Source organism: Pan paniscus, chromosome 10 (genome assembly GCF_029289425.2).
Source record: "Pan paniscus chromosome 10, NHGRI_mPanPan1-v2.0_pri, whole genome shotgun sequence".
Lineage (NCBI taxonomy): Eukaryota > Metazoa > Chordata > Mammalia > Primates > Hominidae > Pan > Pan paniscus.
Window position 1 is genome coordinate 20,095,428 of NC_073259.2, and position 18,836 is coordinate 20,114,263.

At 40.6% G+C, this 18,836-nt stretch overlaps 1 protein-coding gene and 1 long non-coding RNA gene across 2 annotated transcripts in view; one reads left to right on the forward strand and one right to left on the reverse strand.

Annotated features, from left to right (window-relative positions):
* GUCY2C (guanylate cyclase 2C) overlaps window positions 1-18,836 on the reverse strand; it is an 83,800-nt gene that overhangs the window by 38,795 nt on the left and 26,169 nt on the right. Inside the window, exons 10-14 of the mRNA XM_055095429.2 lie at window positions 17,998-18,109; window positions 9,325-9,406; window positions 4,860-4,965; window positions 1,295-1,357; window positions 302-373 (exon numbers count right to left, since the gene is read on the reverse strand). Of these exons, the coding sequence (XP_054951404.1) occupies window positions 302-373; window positions 1,295-1,357; window positions 4,860-4,965; window positions 9,325-9,406; window positions 17,998-18,109 (435 nt within the window). The remainder of the gene's footprint in view (window positions 1-301; window positions 374-1,294; window positions 1,358-4,859; window positions 4,966-9,324; window positions 9,407-17,997; window positions 18,110-18,836) is intronic.
* Window positions 12,940-18,266, forward strand: LOC134728432 (uncharacterized). Its single transcript, XR_010108813.1, has 3 exons — window positions 12,940-14,023; window positions 14,185-14,339; window positions 16,311-18,266. It is a non-coding gene; the product is annotated as an uncharacterized LOC134728432 (long non-coding RNA).

The following is an 18,836-nucleotide window of genomic DNA, read 5'->3' on the forward strand; positions in this document are numbered from 1 at the left end:
CACACATTATATCAATCTCATTCAACAATCTTTCCTTTGTCAGTAAGAGGCCTTGAATACAAACTTTACTTTCAAATAATATCAGGTCCACTTTCCAGGAAACACTAGTAGATTTCCAGAATTTTTTACACCGTCAACCTCACTTTCCAATATCTCTTGGTAGAATTTTCAACAAGAAATATAGTCACCATTTCTTGGCCTGAGGGCTTTTCTGTCAGCCTCTTACTCCACCAGCAACCTCAGTGATTAGACGAAATGAAGTGAAGTTATTTCTCAAGGGTTTGAAGTAAGGGCTACATACCTTGTTCAATTCTATCTTCTGTTTTTCAGTGAAATTACCATCATTGTGCTTGAGATCTTTGAGAATCACTCGCTGCAAAAATCAATGAAATTTAGGAGACACTGTTGTGGTGTAACTCTTTACATGAATATTATAACAGTTTGTTTGTGTGTCTCACTAGACTATAAACTTTTGAGAGCAGTGACAGTATTTGATTGATTTTTTATTTTTATTTATTTATTGATTTATTTTTTAAAGACAGAGCCTTGCTCTGTTGCCCAGGCTGGAGTGCAGTGGTGCAGTCTCAGCTCACTTCAATCTCTGCCTCCTGGGTTCAAGCAATTCTCCTGCCTCAGCCTCCCCAGTAGCTCGGACTACAGGCATGCACCACCATGCCCAGCTAATTTTTGTATTTTTAGAAGAAATGGGGTTTTGCCATGTTGGCCGGGCTGGTCTCAAACTCCTGGCCTCAAATGATCCACCTGCCTCAGCCTCCCAAAGTCCTGGGATTATAGACATGAGCCATTGTGCCCAGCCTTGACTGATGTTTATATCCCTGGTGCCTAGTACCTGGCATATGGTAAGTTCAGTCTCGAATGTTTCTTTAAGAATGACTAAATGGAAGGAAGGCAGGTAGAAGGGAGGGAGAGAAGAAAGAAGGATGGAAATAAGATGCAAAGCTCTCATATGAGATTGTTGTATTTCTCAGCAATGAGCCAAAATATAATACTAGGGTTGCCCTGGACTATTCTGAATATCTTTGATATTTAATTTTTCTTCCTACACTCCACCCTTCCCCAACATTCTATTTGTCTTCCATTTTCCCCAGGATTGTGAGTTTTGTAACCCTTGAAGCAGGGCCCTGCCCATCCCTGTGAAGCTCTAAGAATAGCCCCTAGGAACAGACTGGGGACTCCCACCACTGTGATACTGACTTCAGGGGCCAGGGCAATGAGGGGTCAAAAGGCCCAGAGCATACCCCAGTGGAGAGTTCAGAGAAGTGGGAGAGGTCACCTTTTTGTCGTATTTGCACTGTCGTAGTCTCTGGATTGTATCTCGTCTTTTGTCATCATCGATCTGGCACAAGAAAAGGCTAATTATTCCAGAAGCTCCATATCTCATCCTACTCACTGCCTGTCAAAGGCTGAGAGGCTCTTCCAGGTGGGCTGCATCTGTTTCCTCAATAACATGCTGGGCAAGCAGGCTTCCAGAAAAACTGTTGTAATTGACTTACTCCCTCTCACTAATTGGACTCCAGCAACATGTTTCCAGGTATCTACTGCGCTTATGCTTAGCTATGGGTCTCCTCCCTTCCTCTTGTGGCCCTACTTCAACCAGGGATTTCCTTTGCTCCCTTCACCCCAACCCTGTTTTCGTGGGAATTGTTGCCTGTAGCTACAGATAGATGCTCTTGGGGAAGGATGCTGTACATTTGAGTTGCACACTCATGCCTAAAGGCCCAAGTAGCAATGCAAATGATTAAACTGGGCCAGGTGTCTAAGGGAAGCAGTCCTGTCAGCTCTGGGTTCAGCCCGAAGTTGCTAAATCATCTTATTTATCAAAGGAAGCTGGTAATAAGAATTCTTGTATGCTATCTCGTGACATTTGTATGTTGGCAATTAATTTTTAAAATGTCAAATATTGAACAAAACACACGCACACACATAGGCACTCACAACTGCAGGCCTCATATGGCTCTTGGCCTTCCAGTTAATGACTTCTGGTCCAAAGACAGAGAAAAGGTTGGGAACAATTGCATCTTTCGATGTGATTCTCATAAAAACCTGAGATGTGTTATTATCTTTGTTAAAATGTACCTTACAAGGCCATTTTGAAATGCGAGTGAAATGACTCTCTGAAGGTCCAAGGATGATGCCTGGCACATTGCAGACTGACAAATGTCAGTTATCATCATTTCATTTTCTTCTCATTTAACAAATTAAGTATAGAAGGGTTAAATAACATTAAATGTCACATAAAAAGAGAATGGCAGAACCTAGGCTTGTCTTCTTGCCTAACGCTCTTTTTATTATTTCAGACCTTGATGACATCATTTAAACTATTTGGACCTCAGTTCCTTACTGCACAATTCCAACTCATAGAAATAGCTGGGGGTTAAATGAGACAAGGTTTGTGAAATTCTCTTGCTAGCTAAAAGACTTCTCTTTTTACCCTCAAATGAATGATCATCTTGATTTTTTTTTTCTGTGTTACTCTCTCCCTTTGACTTTCCTGATTTCTTTTGTCTGGAATCTTTGGTCTGATATTCTGACCCTTCCTGTTCTAGCAGTGGGATGTTTGACTCTCTATTATCTCATCTCTTAGTCTTGCTTCCTTATTTCTGCATTCAGTGAGTATCCAAACTTGAACCACTACCTGTCTGGTTGTAGGTATTTTCCACCCTTGCTGACTTTCGGTGACCTTGGGTTTTCTCCATGTCTACCTGACTCTTAGCACCTGATGAGCTCTCTGTATAGCCAATTTCTGATCCACCTGCTTCCCAGCCTGTCTAAAACTCAGAGTAACAATGATCACATGATCAAAATCATTTTGAACTTCCCTCCTTTGAGTTTACTGTCCCAAAGACCTATTTCCTTGGTCAGGTGACTCATTCATTCCGATGAACTAATAAAATCTGTACTCATAAAAATTTTGTAAAGAAACTGACAAGAAATGGATGAATTATACTTCTAGGAATATTTATATTTTAAGAAAACATACAGTGACACATGTTTTGGGCTTACTCCAAAAGAGAAAATATGAAATATGGGGTTTTGAGGCAGTGGGGAGGTGCTTGAGGAATGACACCAAGGCTGGACTTGTGCAGAGGTGGAGCGTGTGGGAGCCCATCTGGGAGAAGATGAGAGACAGAGGTGCACACGCTCCTTCTGAAAGTCCCCTCTCCTCTTCCTAGTGTTATATTAAATAAGCAGGAGACCATTGGCATGAGGCTGTCTTTGTATTATGAGTTCCTATAAACTGCAACCTAACTTAGTATATAGGCAAACTGAAAACTAATTTAGGAGTCTATTTTTGTCACAAATGGCTGGGTTTCAGCCAATCACAGGAAGCTAACTGAACAGACCATGCCCAAATAAAGCAAATGCCTAGCTGTAACCAGTCAAGTTATTTGTGTACTTTACTTCCTTGTACAACCTATGAAAGCTCACTGCCCATGCTGCAGAGTGGAGCTTTCTGAACCTCTTTTGGTTTTGAGTGCTTCACAATTCATGAATCACTTTTTGCTCAAATAAATTCTATTTTGTCTGTCCAGTGTTTTTCTTTTAACACTAGGTACTTCCAGTTTGTCATTTAGGTCAACAAATTCTCTCTTTGGAAATTCAGTAGTCTTAAGGTCATTTACACCTGACTGTGAATTACTGTTAAATTGATTTCATCCTGACACTTAGCTGAGACAGATTGGTCTTTGTGAATAGAATTTTTCTGTTGAGGTTCAGAATGCACCAGGAGGGTCACATTGGAGCATGTCATATTTCTGAAAGAAGGGAAGACCTGGTCTTTGGATAGACATGAGGGGATTGGAGCTATTAGAGAGCAGCACACAGGACTTGGGGAGGAGGGTCAAGAGCTGGTAGAGAGGTTCCAGAGACAAACTTAAGCCAAATGCAATTTTATTCCTGCTGATTTTAAGCAAGGAAGCATCTCAAATCACACTACACTATCAGTTTGGCCCTACTCTGAAGGAGTCCACGAATTCCCATCTGTGGAGGTCTTGGGTCTCCATATTCTCTTAATACGCTTTGGTATAAAAACTAGGATAATTATATGGTATATGGAAGGTGTTACAATCTCTGGCTTTACAGTTAGACAGACTGCGTTTAAATTGTAGCTGTGTTCCTGGAATTTCCACCCTGCTACTTCACAGTGCTCAGGAGAAGATGAAATGGGTTAATGCATGTGGTGCATTATAAGTGCTCAGTAAGTGTTAGCTATTATTACTTGTCGTTATCTTACTCATTAGTTGTATGTGTCCCTGCACTGTTTCTTAAGCTTTTGTCCTTCAGTTTCCTCATCAGCAAAATTATGATAATAAAGCTTAATTTTGGGTTCCTGTGAGGAATAGATGAGACAGCATAGGTCCTGCATTGACTGTGCTAAATGGAGTAAGTTATTATTGGCTGCTGCTATTTCCTGGTTGAAGGTAAATGTGAGCAAATATAAGCAGAGGCCTCTTTCTTCAGGAATGAGTAAGACAAGTCATAGGCCCTTAGTATGGATAGATTAGCATCCAAGGTTTAGGGGAACTCAAATGCTCTGCCCATTCCTACATCCCTTCCATGGCAAATTCCCAATATGTGTATTTCTATTCTGGATAAGATGCAAAGAACGAGAACACACCATGTCTCAGCCTCCAGGGAAGTGCTCATTGGATTAACTAGTTGACATGTAGGAGAATGGAGAATCAAAGGGAAGGGAGAGAGCTGAAAATTACAAAGCATCTAAGTCTTGCTTTCTAGAACAACTATCCCTACTTGGCACATATCCTGCAATGCTACTTAAGTCTTGTCAAATACCTGCCAAATTGCACCCATTCTTCAACAGGTAAGGTAGGCTTTACCTTGAGGCTAACATGATTGGTCTCATTGGTCTCCAGAGGAAAGATATTTTCAGGAGGAATGTGGGACCATTTTTTCTGACGAAGTTCATAATCTTTTTTATATTTTCTGTGAAAGGAATAAAACTGGTCAATAGGTTTTTATTAATATCCATGTCATTCAGCTTCTGAAGACCGGGAGAAGTTTAGAACCCTGGTATGCTCAGGTAGATATGCGTGAGGGAAGGTAGCCCAATGACAGAACACCATGTCCTCCAAACTGAAAAGCGCTTACTGCCAGTGGACCTGCAAGGATTTCTGATGGGCTTTTATAGCAGTGGCCCTCAACCTTTTTGACACCACGGACTGGTTTCCTGGAAGACAATGTTTCCATGGAGGTGGCAGGGAGTGGTTTCAGGATGAAACTGTTCCACCTCAGATCAGGCATTAGATTCTCATAAGGAGTGTGCAACATAGATCCCCTGCATGCGCAGTTCACAGTAGGGTTCACGCTCCTATGACAATCTAATGCCCTGACTGATCCGACAGCAGGGGGAGCTCAGGCGGTACCGCTTGCTCACCCGCTGCTCACCTCCTGCTGTGCGGTTGGTTCCTAACAGGCCATGGACTGGGGATTGGGGACACCTGTTTCCTAGTCTTTCTTTTCTTTTCACTTCACTTTCCCAGGTTTTTCACTAAGGCAGTCCTTCACTATAGTAAAGGATTTAAACTGATGACATAGAAGGAGTGAGGAAAAAATACAGGAAAAAAATGTAAAGTTGGTGACGTTGAGAGGCAAAAATGTTAATTTTTAAACCAGAGAGAATACACCAGATCCCTAAATAAGCCAGTTCCTCTTACCCATCTGTGCCTTTTCAAAAAATATGTTTAAAGAAAATGGAAAAGTACAGAGAAAATGTAACAACACCTATCTCAACTACAAAATGTTAAAAATATATAGTTTCCTTCAGATAGTATCGGTCCCCAGATAGTGTAGGTTGGGGATTAGGCCCCCAACCCCTGGGCCATGGACTGGTACTGGTCCGTAGCCTCTTAGGAACCAAGCTGCACAGCAGGAGGTGAGAGGTCAGCATTACCACCTGAGCTCCGCCTCCTGTCACATCAGTGGTGGCGTTAGATTCTCACAGGACCGCGAACCCTATTGAGAACTGCACATGTGAGGGATCCAGGTTGTGCACTCCTTATCCTTATGAGAATCTAACTAATGCCTGATGATCTGAGGTGGAACAGTTTCATCTCGAAACTCCCCCCACCCCCAAAAATTGTTTTCCATGAAACCAGTCCCTGGTGTCAAAAGGTCGGGGACTGCTGGTATAGATGAAGCAGAATTCTTGGGCTATAGACGATGTACGCTTTCGACTTTGCAGATATCACCAAATTGCTTCCCAAAGCAGTAGTTATCAATTAATTTACCTTCTTATCTTGAGAATTCCCATTTTCTATATTCTTGTCAACATTTGGTATTGATAAACTTTTTTTAAACCTTTATGATGAAGGTGAAACAGTGTTTCATTATTGCATTACTTTGCATTTTCTTGATTACAAGTGATATTATCCTTTCAAATATTTTCTAGCTATTTAATAGAGTATATAGACTCAGAATTATATAGAATTATGTATTTATAATTTTGCTCATTTTTTCCTAGTGTGTATCTTTTTCTTATCCTTGTTAACTTACATAAGTTCTTAATATATTTTGAGAAATAAATCCTTTGTCCCTTTAGTTTTCAAATACCTTTTCCTAGTTTATGACTTCCTTTAACTTTGTTTTACAGAAAGTTTTGATTTTATTATGGTCATATTTATGTATTTTTTCTTTGACTTTTCCTTTTTTATCTTGACTGAGAACTACTTTCCTAAACTGAGATCATAAAGTCATTTTTATTGGACAGGCACAGTGGCTCACACCTATAATCCCAGTACATTGGGAGGCCAAGGTGGGTGGATCACTAGCGGTCAGGAGTTGAGACCAGGCTGGCCAACGTGGCGAAACCCTATCTCTACTAAAAATACAAAAGTTAGCCAGGTGTGGTGGTACACGCCTGTAATTGTACCTACTAGTGAGGCCAAGGCACGAGAATTGCTTGAACCCAGGAGGTGGAGGTTGCAGTGAGCCAAGATGGCGCCACTGCACTCCAGCCTGAGTGACAGAGTGAGACTCGGTCTCAAAAAAATAAAAATAATTTTAAAAAGTCATTTTTATTAATTTATTCTAAGTTTTGAAGCTTGATTTTCACATAATCAAACATTTAAAACATTTAAAACTCCACATAAACTATGCATTAACATTTAAAACTCCACAGAGTAAACTATGTCTTTGTGTATTATTTTAGATATATAATAATAATAAAATACAACATAATACAATATAATAATAAAAATAACTATTTTCATTTATATAATGCTTAGTATATGGTAGTTTGTGTGCATGTTCCATTTCTAATCCCTACAACAGCTCAGATGAAGAAATTGAAGCTAAGTTACCTGTTTTAATTTTGTTTTTTACATGTGGAAAGCCTACCTTACCAACATCATTTCTTTTTTTTTTTTTGAGATAGAGTCTTGCTCTGTTGCCCAGGCTGGAGTGCAGTGGTGCGATCTCTGCTCACTGCAACCTCCGCCTCCCGGGTTCAAGATCTTCCTGCCTCAGCCTCCTGAGTAGCTGGGATTACAGGCACCTGCCACAATGCCCAGCTAATTTTTTGTATTTTTAGTAGAGACGGAGTTTCACCATGTTAGCCAGGCTGGTCTTGAACTCCTGACCTCATGATTCACCCACCTCGGCCTTCCAAAGTGCTGGGATTACAGGTGTGAGCCACCGTGTTCGGCCACCAACATTATTTCTTAGCTGTCACATACTGTCATCTTTGTCATATTATAAGTTCTTGCTTGTATCTGATTCTGGAACTGATATTCTTTTCTATTGACCTGTTTTGTCCCTGTTTGCCTTTGCTTTTTGGTTATTTGACAAACTCATTCTCACCTTCTCAAGGCCATGCCTTCCTTAATGTCCCCTAAGCAGAAATGATTATTCTGTTTGTATGCTTCCATCTAAGTCTGAGTATTCTTCAAGTAAATGCATGTAAAATAGCATATTACTGACCCTAAGACCTGGAGGCAAGTAGGATGAATATCAAGACCTTAAAGGCTCTTGGGTTCTCAGCTCTGTACCCCAGGAGACTCTTGGGACCCAGCAGAGCCAACTGTCATTCATACTGAATTAGGGGATTTCTTAAATGGTTTGTTAGTTTTCTTGCATAGGCTGTTGTAATGGCAAACTGCATGTGTACCACCTGTCTGCCAGGCCCCCTCATGGGCATAGCATTGCACTGGCCATTAGGAAGCTCCATCTCTGCCTGCCATGTTTAGAGACAATGAGAAACACCTGTTATTATCTTTGATCTTGTGATTTACCCTATCTTAAAGTGATTCCCATTTAGATTTGCTTTTGGGGGAAAATTTTGGTTTCTTCTCACTCTTCACTAAATGGTCACCACACATTGTAGACCATCACCTGTATTTCTGAGCAACACAGTTACAGGAGCCAAGCGGTGTTGTCAGATTGAAGAAAATAGTCTACTTCCTTTTCTGGAGAAAACATCAACCAGTATATGGCAGGCTGGACATTCACATGAGAAAGTATAATGACACACAGACCAAAGTGTGTAATACACAGATAAAACTGTTGTCTTGTTTAGCTAGGAAATGCAAGTGAACCTGGTAATATAATACAGTATTATAAGTTTGGCATTTAACATATGCAGATTAGGATGTAGTGTGGTATTTACTCACTCATTTATGTATTCAATAAATATTTCTTAGTACACACAATGTCTCTGGCTAGGCATTTGGCAGACCCAAGTTGAGCAGAAAAATCATGGAACTGATGGTGAGAAGGCTTGAGTTCTAGTTCTGGCCCCACCGACTACCTGGTGATAAGACTCTAGAGAAGCCATTTGACTTTCTGGGTTCTCTTTCCTCAAGCTAAAATAGGAGATTTGGAATAAATTGTTTCTAAAACCTCTCCCAGTCTAAATATGTAATTTAATGAGTTTGATGTCTCCTACAATATACCAGCATAATAAAAATAACTATTTTATCTATATATGCTTATTATATGGTAGTTTGTATACATGTTCCATTTCTAATCCTTACAACAGCTCAGATGAAGAAATTGGAGCTAAGTTACCTGTTTAAGTTGCTAAGTAACACGCTTAAGACCACAGAACTAGTAACTCAGAGAACTGGGATTTGAGTTCAGGCATCTTTGTCTCCAAAGCCCTAATCTATTCACTCAATAATATTCTGCCCTTCAGTTAGTATTTGATGCAGAATGTCTTCATTATCTTAGGTCAGTCTGCAGGCTTCTTTGTGAATATTCATCATCATCAACAGACAACAGACCTCTCCCACTTTCCCTTCCTGCCTCTCTGGATACCGAACACAGGCATGATAGAGGCGGCTGTACCTGAGCATCAGGAGAGCGACGAGCAGGAGCAGCACCACAGCTCCAGTGAGGGTGAAGACTGCAATCATCAGGATCTGAGGGCCTGTGGCGGAAAATGCGTTAGGAAGGACCTTAGACAAGAGAGCAAAAGCATTTCCAAGATTCTAGCTGTACAATGTAATTTGGGGAAGGGAAAAGAGAATCCTTTAAAAAAATTTATCTTGTATTAATTTCTCTCTGGTAATATAAGTCCTGTGTCCTTACTCTCTGACAGCCTTATCTGGCATTGTACCCAGGGAAAGTGGCTTAATTTTGGCTATTCTGACAGCATATACATCTCTGTTCTTTCTAATAAGAATCACCAAATGTTACACAAACATAAAATAGTTTAGAGCACGTACAAAAAAGTTGGTGGTAGAAGTCTACCTGGTGTCCTTGAAACCAATATACCTAAGAAGGGTTCATAGAGGATGAGACATGTATTTTTTTTTTCTTTTTGAGACAGAGTCTCACTCTGTCATCCAGGCTGGAGTGCAGTGGCGCAATCTTGGTTCACTGCAACCTCTGCCTCTCTGGTTCAAGTGATTCTCCTGCTTCAGCCTCCCGAGAAGCTGGGATTACAGGCGTGCCCGATAATTTTTGTATTTTTTATAGAAATGGGGTTTCACCATGTTGCTGGCCATGAAATCCTGGCCTCAAGCGATCCGCCCGCCTCAGTCTCCCAAAGTGCTGGGATTACAGGCATGAGCCACCATACCCAACTAAGACAACTTGTTTTTAAATACAGAGCACATGCCGGGAGAAAAGTAAGTCAGTATAGAATATTAAGTGACAGTGTTGCATGCTGGTTCTTTCCAAGCTCTCCTGGGTTAGTGAGGGAAGTCAATGAAGAATGGGATTTTATTTACTAGAACACTAGTGGGTGGGTGGAGTTGTATAGATGGAGTAAGTTGAAAGACTCTCAGAAGAGTAAGTGGAATCCAGGAAAATGTGGATCCAACCCAAGGAAGCACTGAGGCAGTGTCTGAGTATACAAAGGAATACTCCTACACAGAGAAGGACAGCAACAAGAAGACTGCACCGGAAAGTCGTGGTTCATATATGCCGCAATGAATCCCTATTAGGAAGTCAGTAGGTTCAAGAAGAAAAAATGGAATAGATTCCAAGCAATAGACAGAATGTGTAAGAAGCTGGGAAGTGATAGGAGTATGGTGAAGAAGACATGTTTCTTTATACAGCAAGGAAAGAAAAGAGAAATCCAATCAGGAATTCTAAGGAAAAAATGTTCAAGGAAGGCATAATCCAAAAATGAAACAAAGTAAAATGTGCCCTGACTTTGAGAATTAGGTATTAAAAAAGGAGAGAAAATCAATTTTCCTTTGTGGTACAAAAGGGAGACATTGGGGCTATATAGAAAGATGTTGGCCGGGTGCGGTGGCTCATACCTGTAATCCCAGCACTTTGGGGGGGCTGAGGGGCCGATCACCTGAGGTCAGGAGATCGAGACCAGCCTGGCCAACATGGCAAAACCCCATCTCTACTAAAAATACAAAAAATTATCTGGCCGTGGTGGTGGGTGCCTGTAATCCCAGCTATTCGGGAGGCTGAAGCAGGAGAATCACTTGAACCCGGGAGGTGGAGGTTGTAGTGAGCCAAGATTGCACCACTGCTCTCCAGCCTGGGTGAAACAATGAGACTCCGTCTCAAAAAAAAAAAAAAAAAAAAAGAAAGATGTTATCACGGTATACAATTTAGCTTTATATAAATAATATTCACATAATGAAAATGTTTCCTTGTTTTCAACTTATAGAATCAAGTTATAGGTAAAGAACAGAGGTCTTTATTTTGGTTACCAAATAAATATTATCAACCCTGGCAAAGAAAAATATAGGAGAATTTTGGAGATGGGAAGGAGGTAGAAGAAAGAATTGTGGCACTAACATCTTCATCTTACAAAGTGGGAGGCAAGATATTTTATATACAATTGATAGGACAACACTAGGAGCTCATGCATATTAATTAAAATGAAAAAGGTGTTCAATAATTGTACCGACAAAAAAGATATAACTATATGGGAAGAAGTGAGAGAGGGCTAGCGAAGATGAGCTAAATCTTCATGTATCAATACAAAAAATTAATAGATAACTGCTAAAGCTTATAAATCAAGAAATAGAAGCATATTATTTAGATATGCAAAACAGTAAAAGCAGAAGTGACTGAGAGAGCAGAGATGCACAGAGGTGGGATCAGGTGCATTCACTTTCCATTATGAACACATCTGCTACTGGATTTTAAAATCATGTGTGTGAATTTTTCTTTTTATTTTTCTGAGACAGAGTTTTGCTCTTTTTGCCCAGGCTGGCGTGCAATGGCACGATCTCGGCTCACCGCAACCTCCACCCTCCAGGTTCAAAGATTCTCTTGCCTCAGCCTCCCAAGTAGCTGGGATTACAGGCGCACGCCACCACGTCCAGCTAATTTTTTGTATTTTTAGTAGAGGTGGGGTTTCATCACGTTGGCCAGGCTGGTCTCGAGCTCCTGACCTCAGGTGATCAGCCCACCTTGGTCTCCCAAAGTGCTGGGATTACAGGCGTGAGCCATTGTGCCCAGCCATGTGTGAATTTTTCTGTGCTAAAATATAATTGATGTAGGTGCCCCGAAAATGAGGTTTTAGGACTTCTTTATGAAAGCAGAATCCTAAACCTTCACACTGTATTCTCTATCATGACACCATAATCTAAACTCCTGGGGGCACAGTCCATGTCCTACTTATTCATTCCTGTTCATCCTTACACCTTTGGCACCCAGCGCAAGACCTGGTAAAGTATCAATAAAAATGGCTAATAAAAAATAATAGAAGAAAAACCTGGCCCTGGTCATCTTATTGCCTGAGAAGAGGCAAGGAGAAGGTGCTTGGACATTAAAATACATAAATAAATTCATATAGAAAGACTCCTGTGCCATTAGGGGTCTCATGTCATATGTATTTTAAAACTGTTTTTGTTTAATCATATTATGTCCTTCTGAAGTAGATGGTTTAGCTTGGGGTAAACACTACAGCTCCTTTGTATAAGGGCTGAATTTGAAGGGTTTATGCTTTGCAGACATGTGACTTTGCCTCTATTACCTTGTTTTGTGTTCATGGGAAATTTTCAATGGTGAAAATGTGAACTTTGGATTTCTACTCTCATCGGGGCAGAAATAAATTCATACTTTGGAGTTGAACTTGCATTATGGGCACATTTAACTGGTGAATTCTGTTTGTTACTACAATCACCACTTCCATCACTATCACCACTATTGCCACTCCCACCATTCTCACGCCCTAAACCCCAGAAAACGAAAGTGAGTACAAGAAATACATTTTCAACAGTGTAGATAATCCCACTCACTGGTCTATCAAAATTGCACATCCCCTAGACTAGAGTATAAACTGGAGGGAATATGGGGACTCCTCAGCCCACCTCAATTCTCTGCCTCCTACAGTATGAACACCTCACTGTATTAGATGTAATTATAATATTTATATATAGTATTTAAATATACTATTTAAATGTAGTCATTTTTAATTAAACATGCTTTTTAGTTTTGCCTTTTAGATAAACGCAGTATGACGTTCTAAATTCCAGGGTTAAGCTTCTGCTGCCTTCTGGTGGCTGCTGTAGTTATCACATTCTATTTAACTCATCTCACAATGAATGAGAGTTTATAACCTCAAGGTCATATGATATTACGGTTGGAAGGAACCTGATAAACTTCTTAATTTAACAGGGGAAGAAACTCACACTTAGAAAACAGAAATAAATTGACTGAAATTAACAGAGTATAGATGAGTGCTGGAGTCCAGAGTAGAAATAAATTCAGTTATCTCATGTTGTCATTCATTCATTCATTCATTTATTCATTCCAAGGCACTGTGCTGGGGCAAGGAAATATGAATAAGAATAAGCCCTGGGGGGGCGCGGTGGCTCACACCTGTAATCCCGGCACTTTGGGAAGCCAAGGCGGGTGGATCACGAGGTCAGGAGTTCGAGACCAGCCTGGCCAACATGGTGAAACCCCGTCTCCACTAAAAATATAAAAATTAGCCGGCCGCGGTGGCAGGTGCCTGTAATCAGTTCCAGCTACTTGGAAGGCTGAGGCAGGAGAATCGCTTGAACCTGGGAGGCGGAAGTTGCAGTGAGCCGAGATTGGGCCACTGCACTCCAGGCCGGGCAACACTGCGAGGCTCCGTCTCAGGAAAAAAAAAAAAAAAAAAAGCTAAGGAAAGCTGAGATTCCGGTTAAATCTTGAGGATGAGTAGATGTTTCCCACCTCTATGGAGAAGTGATAAATTCTATTCAGAGGGAGTAGCATAAATAAGGACACAGCGGCATAAATTTGCATGACGCTTTAAGGAAGTAGGGAGGAAGCTGAGAGCATGGGGGAAGGGATAGGTGAGTAAAAGATAAGTAGGGAGATTACGGGCACTTTGTGCTGTATTAAGTAACTTGGACTGTATTCTGTAGGTAAAGCAGAGTTGCCAATTGACATGTTAGCAACAGTGCAGTGACATGATTGGACTTGTGCTTTCTTTCTGATAGCAGGATGGGTTGGATGGAAGTGGGCAGGACTAATGCAGGAAGTCAGTTTGACGTCATTTTTGTGATACAGGAAGCAGATGCTGAGGACTTGGATGAGGACGGGCACCAAATCTGCATTGTCCATTGCTATTTCCCAGGTGCTCAGAACATTGTCTGGCATTAAATAAGTATCTTTCTTAAATAAATGAAAGAACAGGGATGGTGTAATCTCCTGGTGAAATGTTTTGTTACTTAGTAGCTGTGTACACACAGATGCAAGTTCCAGTCATGCATATCTTATTTCTATACTATTTCAAAGGTTGAGTTGCTGAAGCGGCTTCATTGTCTGGGGACATACCCATGGTTCGTCATCACGTGACGAGAAGATTAAGGACACAGACGCAAACACGGAGCGGGTCAAGTAGCGGAAAGTTTAATAGGCAGGAAAGAAGAGAGCAGCTCACCGGTAGAGAGGTAGGAGGGCTCTGAAGGGAAAAAACCATGCTTGTGGTGGGAAGCAGTAGGTTATATAGGGAGGCTTCAGGAGGCGGTGTCTGATTTATATAGGGCCCAGGGGATTGGTTTGACCAGTGTGCCATTTACATAGCCCTGAAGAAACTGGCCCTCTCACCCTAATCTTTTATTATGCAAATGCGGCCTCTACCTGGCTGGCGCCATGACACCCACACATGTGGCTTTACCCGGCCAGCACAATGACACCCCCACACATGGCTACAAAGAAAAGGGAGGGGAAATCGCTATATTGGGTGGACCTGGCTTTTAGTACAGCTGCGGGCATTCATCTACGCAAGCTTCCAGCTTGCTTATTTATGCTTGCAGCTCAGCTTTTCAGGCTGCTTTTTGCTAGAAAAGAAATGGTTTGGAGACTGTTTTCAATTAAAAGAAAAAGCCTGGCTGGGCGCCGTGGCTCATGCCTGTAATCTCAACTTTGGGAGGCCGAGGCAGGCGGATCACGTGAGGTCAGGAGTTCCAGACCAGCCAGCCCAACATGGCGAAACCCCGTCTCTACTAAAAATACAAAAATTAGCCGGGCGTGGCGGCAAACACCTGTAATTCCAGCTACTCGGGAGGCTGAGGCAGGAGAATCGCTTGAATCCAGGAGGCAGAGGTTGCAGTGAGCCAAGATTGCACCACTGTGCTGCGGCCTGGGTGATACAGCCAGACAATGTCTCCAAAAAAAAAAAAAAAAAAAAAAAAAAAAAAAAGAGTAAGAAAAGAAAAGAAAAAGCCTTACTGAGGACTCCTGTACCCTCACTACCTGCCTAAATAATTTCTTTTTAACTCCTATATTATTGCTTCATTGGTAAAGTTTAGAGCTAAATGTAGTAAGTAACAGTTAAGTATTGAAAAGCTCTGGCTAACTGAGGTTGTTAGTTAACTGAGGCTGAAGTAAAGTTGCTCAGGATAATATAACGTCCCTGTAGGATATAGTATGAATATTTAATGTGATCTGTTTTAAGTAAAGAGAACTCTCTCAAAAAGTACTTTTTGAGAAGTTCAGCACTTTAGAAATCACAGACCTATTGAATAACCAAAATACCAAAAAACTTGAAGGAAATACATTAAAAACACAAACCTAACTTTGTCACTGACAGTTATAATTAAGAAGAAAGAAAAAATAATTTGAACTCAAAAAGTTACAAAAGGAAGAAGTTGAGAGTTGCAGAAGCCCATGAGAAAAGAGATATATTTCAGAAGTCAAGTTTGGTTTAAAACTAGAAAGCTTGAAGATGGTTCCAGAAATAGTTTTAAAAGCTTATTAAATAAAACTCGACTTTAAAAAGCAATCATAGCAATAAATCTGAAGTCAGCTCAGGATTGCTTATTGTCTAGAAGAATGCCATCTTCATTCCACCCTCCCTCATTGCGTTAATCAGCTGCTAATACCTGTTGGATAAAAGTACAGGAATCATTTTGGACTTAATTTGACTCATGGAGTGAAAGAAAACTAGAAATGCAGTTATAGCTCTGACACAAGCAAGCCCTTCAAACCAGAAATGTTCCCTTTATATCAGATCAAATTTTCAGAGTTTCTGGCTGTAGAGTGGGGCTGGTATAAAAATATTTGTAGCTTATAATTTTTAATACTTTTTGAAAATAAACTAATACAGAGTCATTGTGGAAATTTTGGAAAATTCAGAAAAATAGAATAAAGCAAACAAAATCTTCCAGGATCCCATCAGTCAGAGGACACCACTCTTAACAGTTTAACATATTTCTTTCCAGTCTTATTTCTATGCATTGTTTTACAAAGTTAGAATCTCATTAAATAAGAAGCTGTACTTTTCTATTACTTTACATCATAAGTTTTCCCATGTCATTTAACATTCTTTGTAAATAATTATTTTTAATTGGTTGTCTGATGCTCCATTTGTGAATATATCATAATTTTCTTTTTTTTTTTTTTTTTTTTTTTTGAGGCAGGGTCTTGCTCTGTCATCCAGGCTGGAGTGCAGTGGCACAATCATGGCTCACTGCAGCCCCAACTTACTGGGCTCAAGTGATCCTCCCACCTCAGCCTCCTGAGTAGCTGGGACCACAGGTACGTACCTCTATGTCCACTAATTTATATATATATATTTTTGAGACAGAGTCTTGCTCTGTTCCCCGGGCTGGAGTGCAGTGGCGTGATCTTGGCTCACAACAACTTCTGCCTCCTGGGTTCAAGCGATTCTCCTGCCTCACCCTCCTGAGTAGCTAGGATTATAGGCACGCACCATCATGCCCAGCTAACTTTTGTATTTTTAGTAGAGACGGAGTTTCACCATGTTGGTCAGGCTGGTCTCGAACTCCTGACCTCATTATCCACCCACTTCAGCCTCCCAAAGTGCTGGGATTACAGGCGTGAGCCACCACTCCCAGCCTTAATTTATAAATTTTTGTAGAGATGGGATCTCACTGTGTTGCCCAGGCTATCTTGAACTTCTGGCCTCAAGCAATCCTCCCACCTCAGTCTCCCAAAGTGCTGGGATTACAGGCATGAGCCACCACGCTTGGCTCTAAATAATTTTATTGATGGTATTTCTACTTTTTTTTTTTTTTTTAAATCTTTGGGCTAAATATCTGTCCAGATTTAAGACTTTTTCTTAAAGATTTTTCCTAGTCACATGGAATTACCGCTCATTATGGCAAGCCCTGGCCAAGCCAGTCATGGACAGATTGTCCTGAGGCCTCGTTGCCCAGGAGATCCTGAGTGGCCCTGCCTGCTGCTGATGGTGAGTGTGCAGCTTGCACGGGTGAAAGCTGGCCAGGTCATGTTAGGGCTATTCATGACATGATAGGACCTAATCTTAAGTAGGTAGGTAACTATCATTGCAACCCAAATATGTGTCCAGTATGGGAACAGGGGAGACTGTAAAGGCCAGGATCACTGGTCACCCCTCAGCCTGATATGTCAAGTATTTCTTGCTGAAATACACAACCTTTTAGCTTATTGCAGTAAAATGTAAATGGAGTAAGAATATATGTCTCTGTGCTCATTTTTGCCAGTTGTCAAACCCGGTTTTCTGTGGAATAATTTATGTCAAATGGTAGGACATATTTTAAAGATAGGTATAGCTAAATTAGAATAAGAATGTTTTCTTTCTTTCCTTTTTTTTCTTTTTTTTTTTCTTTTTTTGAGACAGGATCTCACTCTGTTGCCTAGCTGGAGTGCAGTAGAACAAAGATAGCTCATTGCAGCCTCAACTTCCTGGGCTCAACTGGTCCTCCTACCTCAGCCTCCCAAGTAGCTGGGACCATGGGTGTGCACCATTATGCCTGGGTAATTTTTTTTTTTTTTTAGTATTTTTGGTAGAGACAGAGTTTCACCATGTTGCCCAGGCTGGTCTGAAACTTCTAGGCTTAAGCAGTCTTCCTGCCTTGGCCTCCCAAAGTGCTGGGATTACAGGCATAAGCCACCATGCCTGGCCAGAAATCACTGTTGAATCAGAACTATAATATCATTCATTGTGCAGGGAAGTAAGGACCACATTTACAAACCCAGGAAATCAAACTGGGACAGCAGACAAAACACAGCAAAAAGCACAGGCTAATTACATAAACAATAGACTTTACTTTTCTTACCAGGAAAACAGTGTCAGGGAGAGAAAATTCATTAGGGATATCTTACCCCGGCCTGTAATATCATTAGGAAGTTTAGAGTTCTTCCAAGTGAATGTGGGGCTCATATCCACAGGATAGGTCTTATTTACGTGGGTATCATAGGTCAAAAGAACCTTGTACTGTGTCAGGGCACAAAAAAGAAAAAGGATGAACAGTAAAACATTATAGAACAAATTATGGTGAGATTAATGATTCTACTCAATGACACTTGATTTCCATAACAATTCTCAGTGAAAAAAGGCAACTGTTAACCAGCCAGTTAGGATCATTTATTGATTCCCAGCATGAACACAGATATAACTTCAGATGGACCGATTAGTTTCCTATTTCTTTATGCTCATACACTACACCATTAACTCCTGTCTGTCCAGCACAGATTCTGTGGGCCTTTAGTGAATCAGTTCAAGTCTTTCATTTTTCAAATGTTAAACTAGAGGCTAAGAAATATTAAATGGCTAGCTCCAAGTCACATGATAAATGAAAGACTAGTGTTTTCCACAATATTAAGTTGCTTTTGAAAAAAGCTCTCAAGAAAATGCAGCAGAGCTAAAATCCATTATGTCATTTTGATACATATCAAGGGGCCCTGAAATAACTACATTTCTTAACTTCTATCCATTACTTAATTTTCTAATCTCTTCTATTCCTTGGCTCTAATATGCTTTTCTTGTACATGACATTAATTAGTTTCTAAAATAAAAGATTTCATTTTCAAGTAATTTGCCAATGGAAATATTAATATATCCTTAAATTACTGCTGCATATATTGAGTCAATTTTGTAAGGGAGATCTGAAAGATGACTGATATGGTTTCGCTGTGTCCCCACCAAAATCTCAACTTGAATT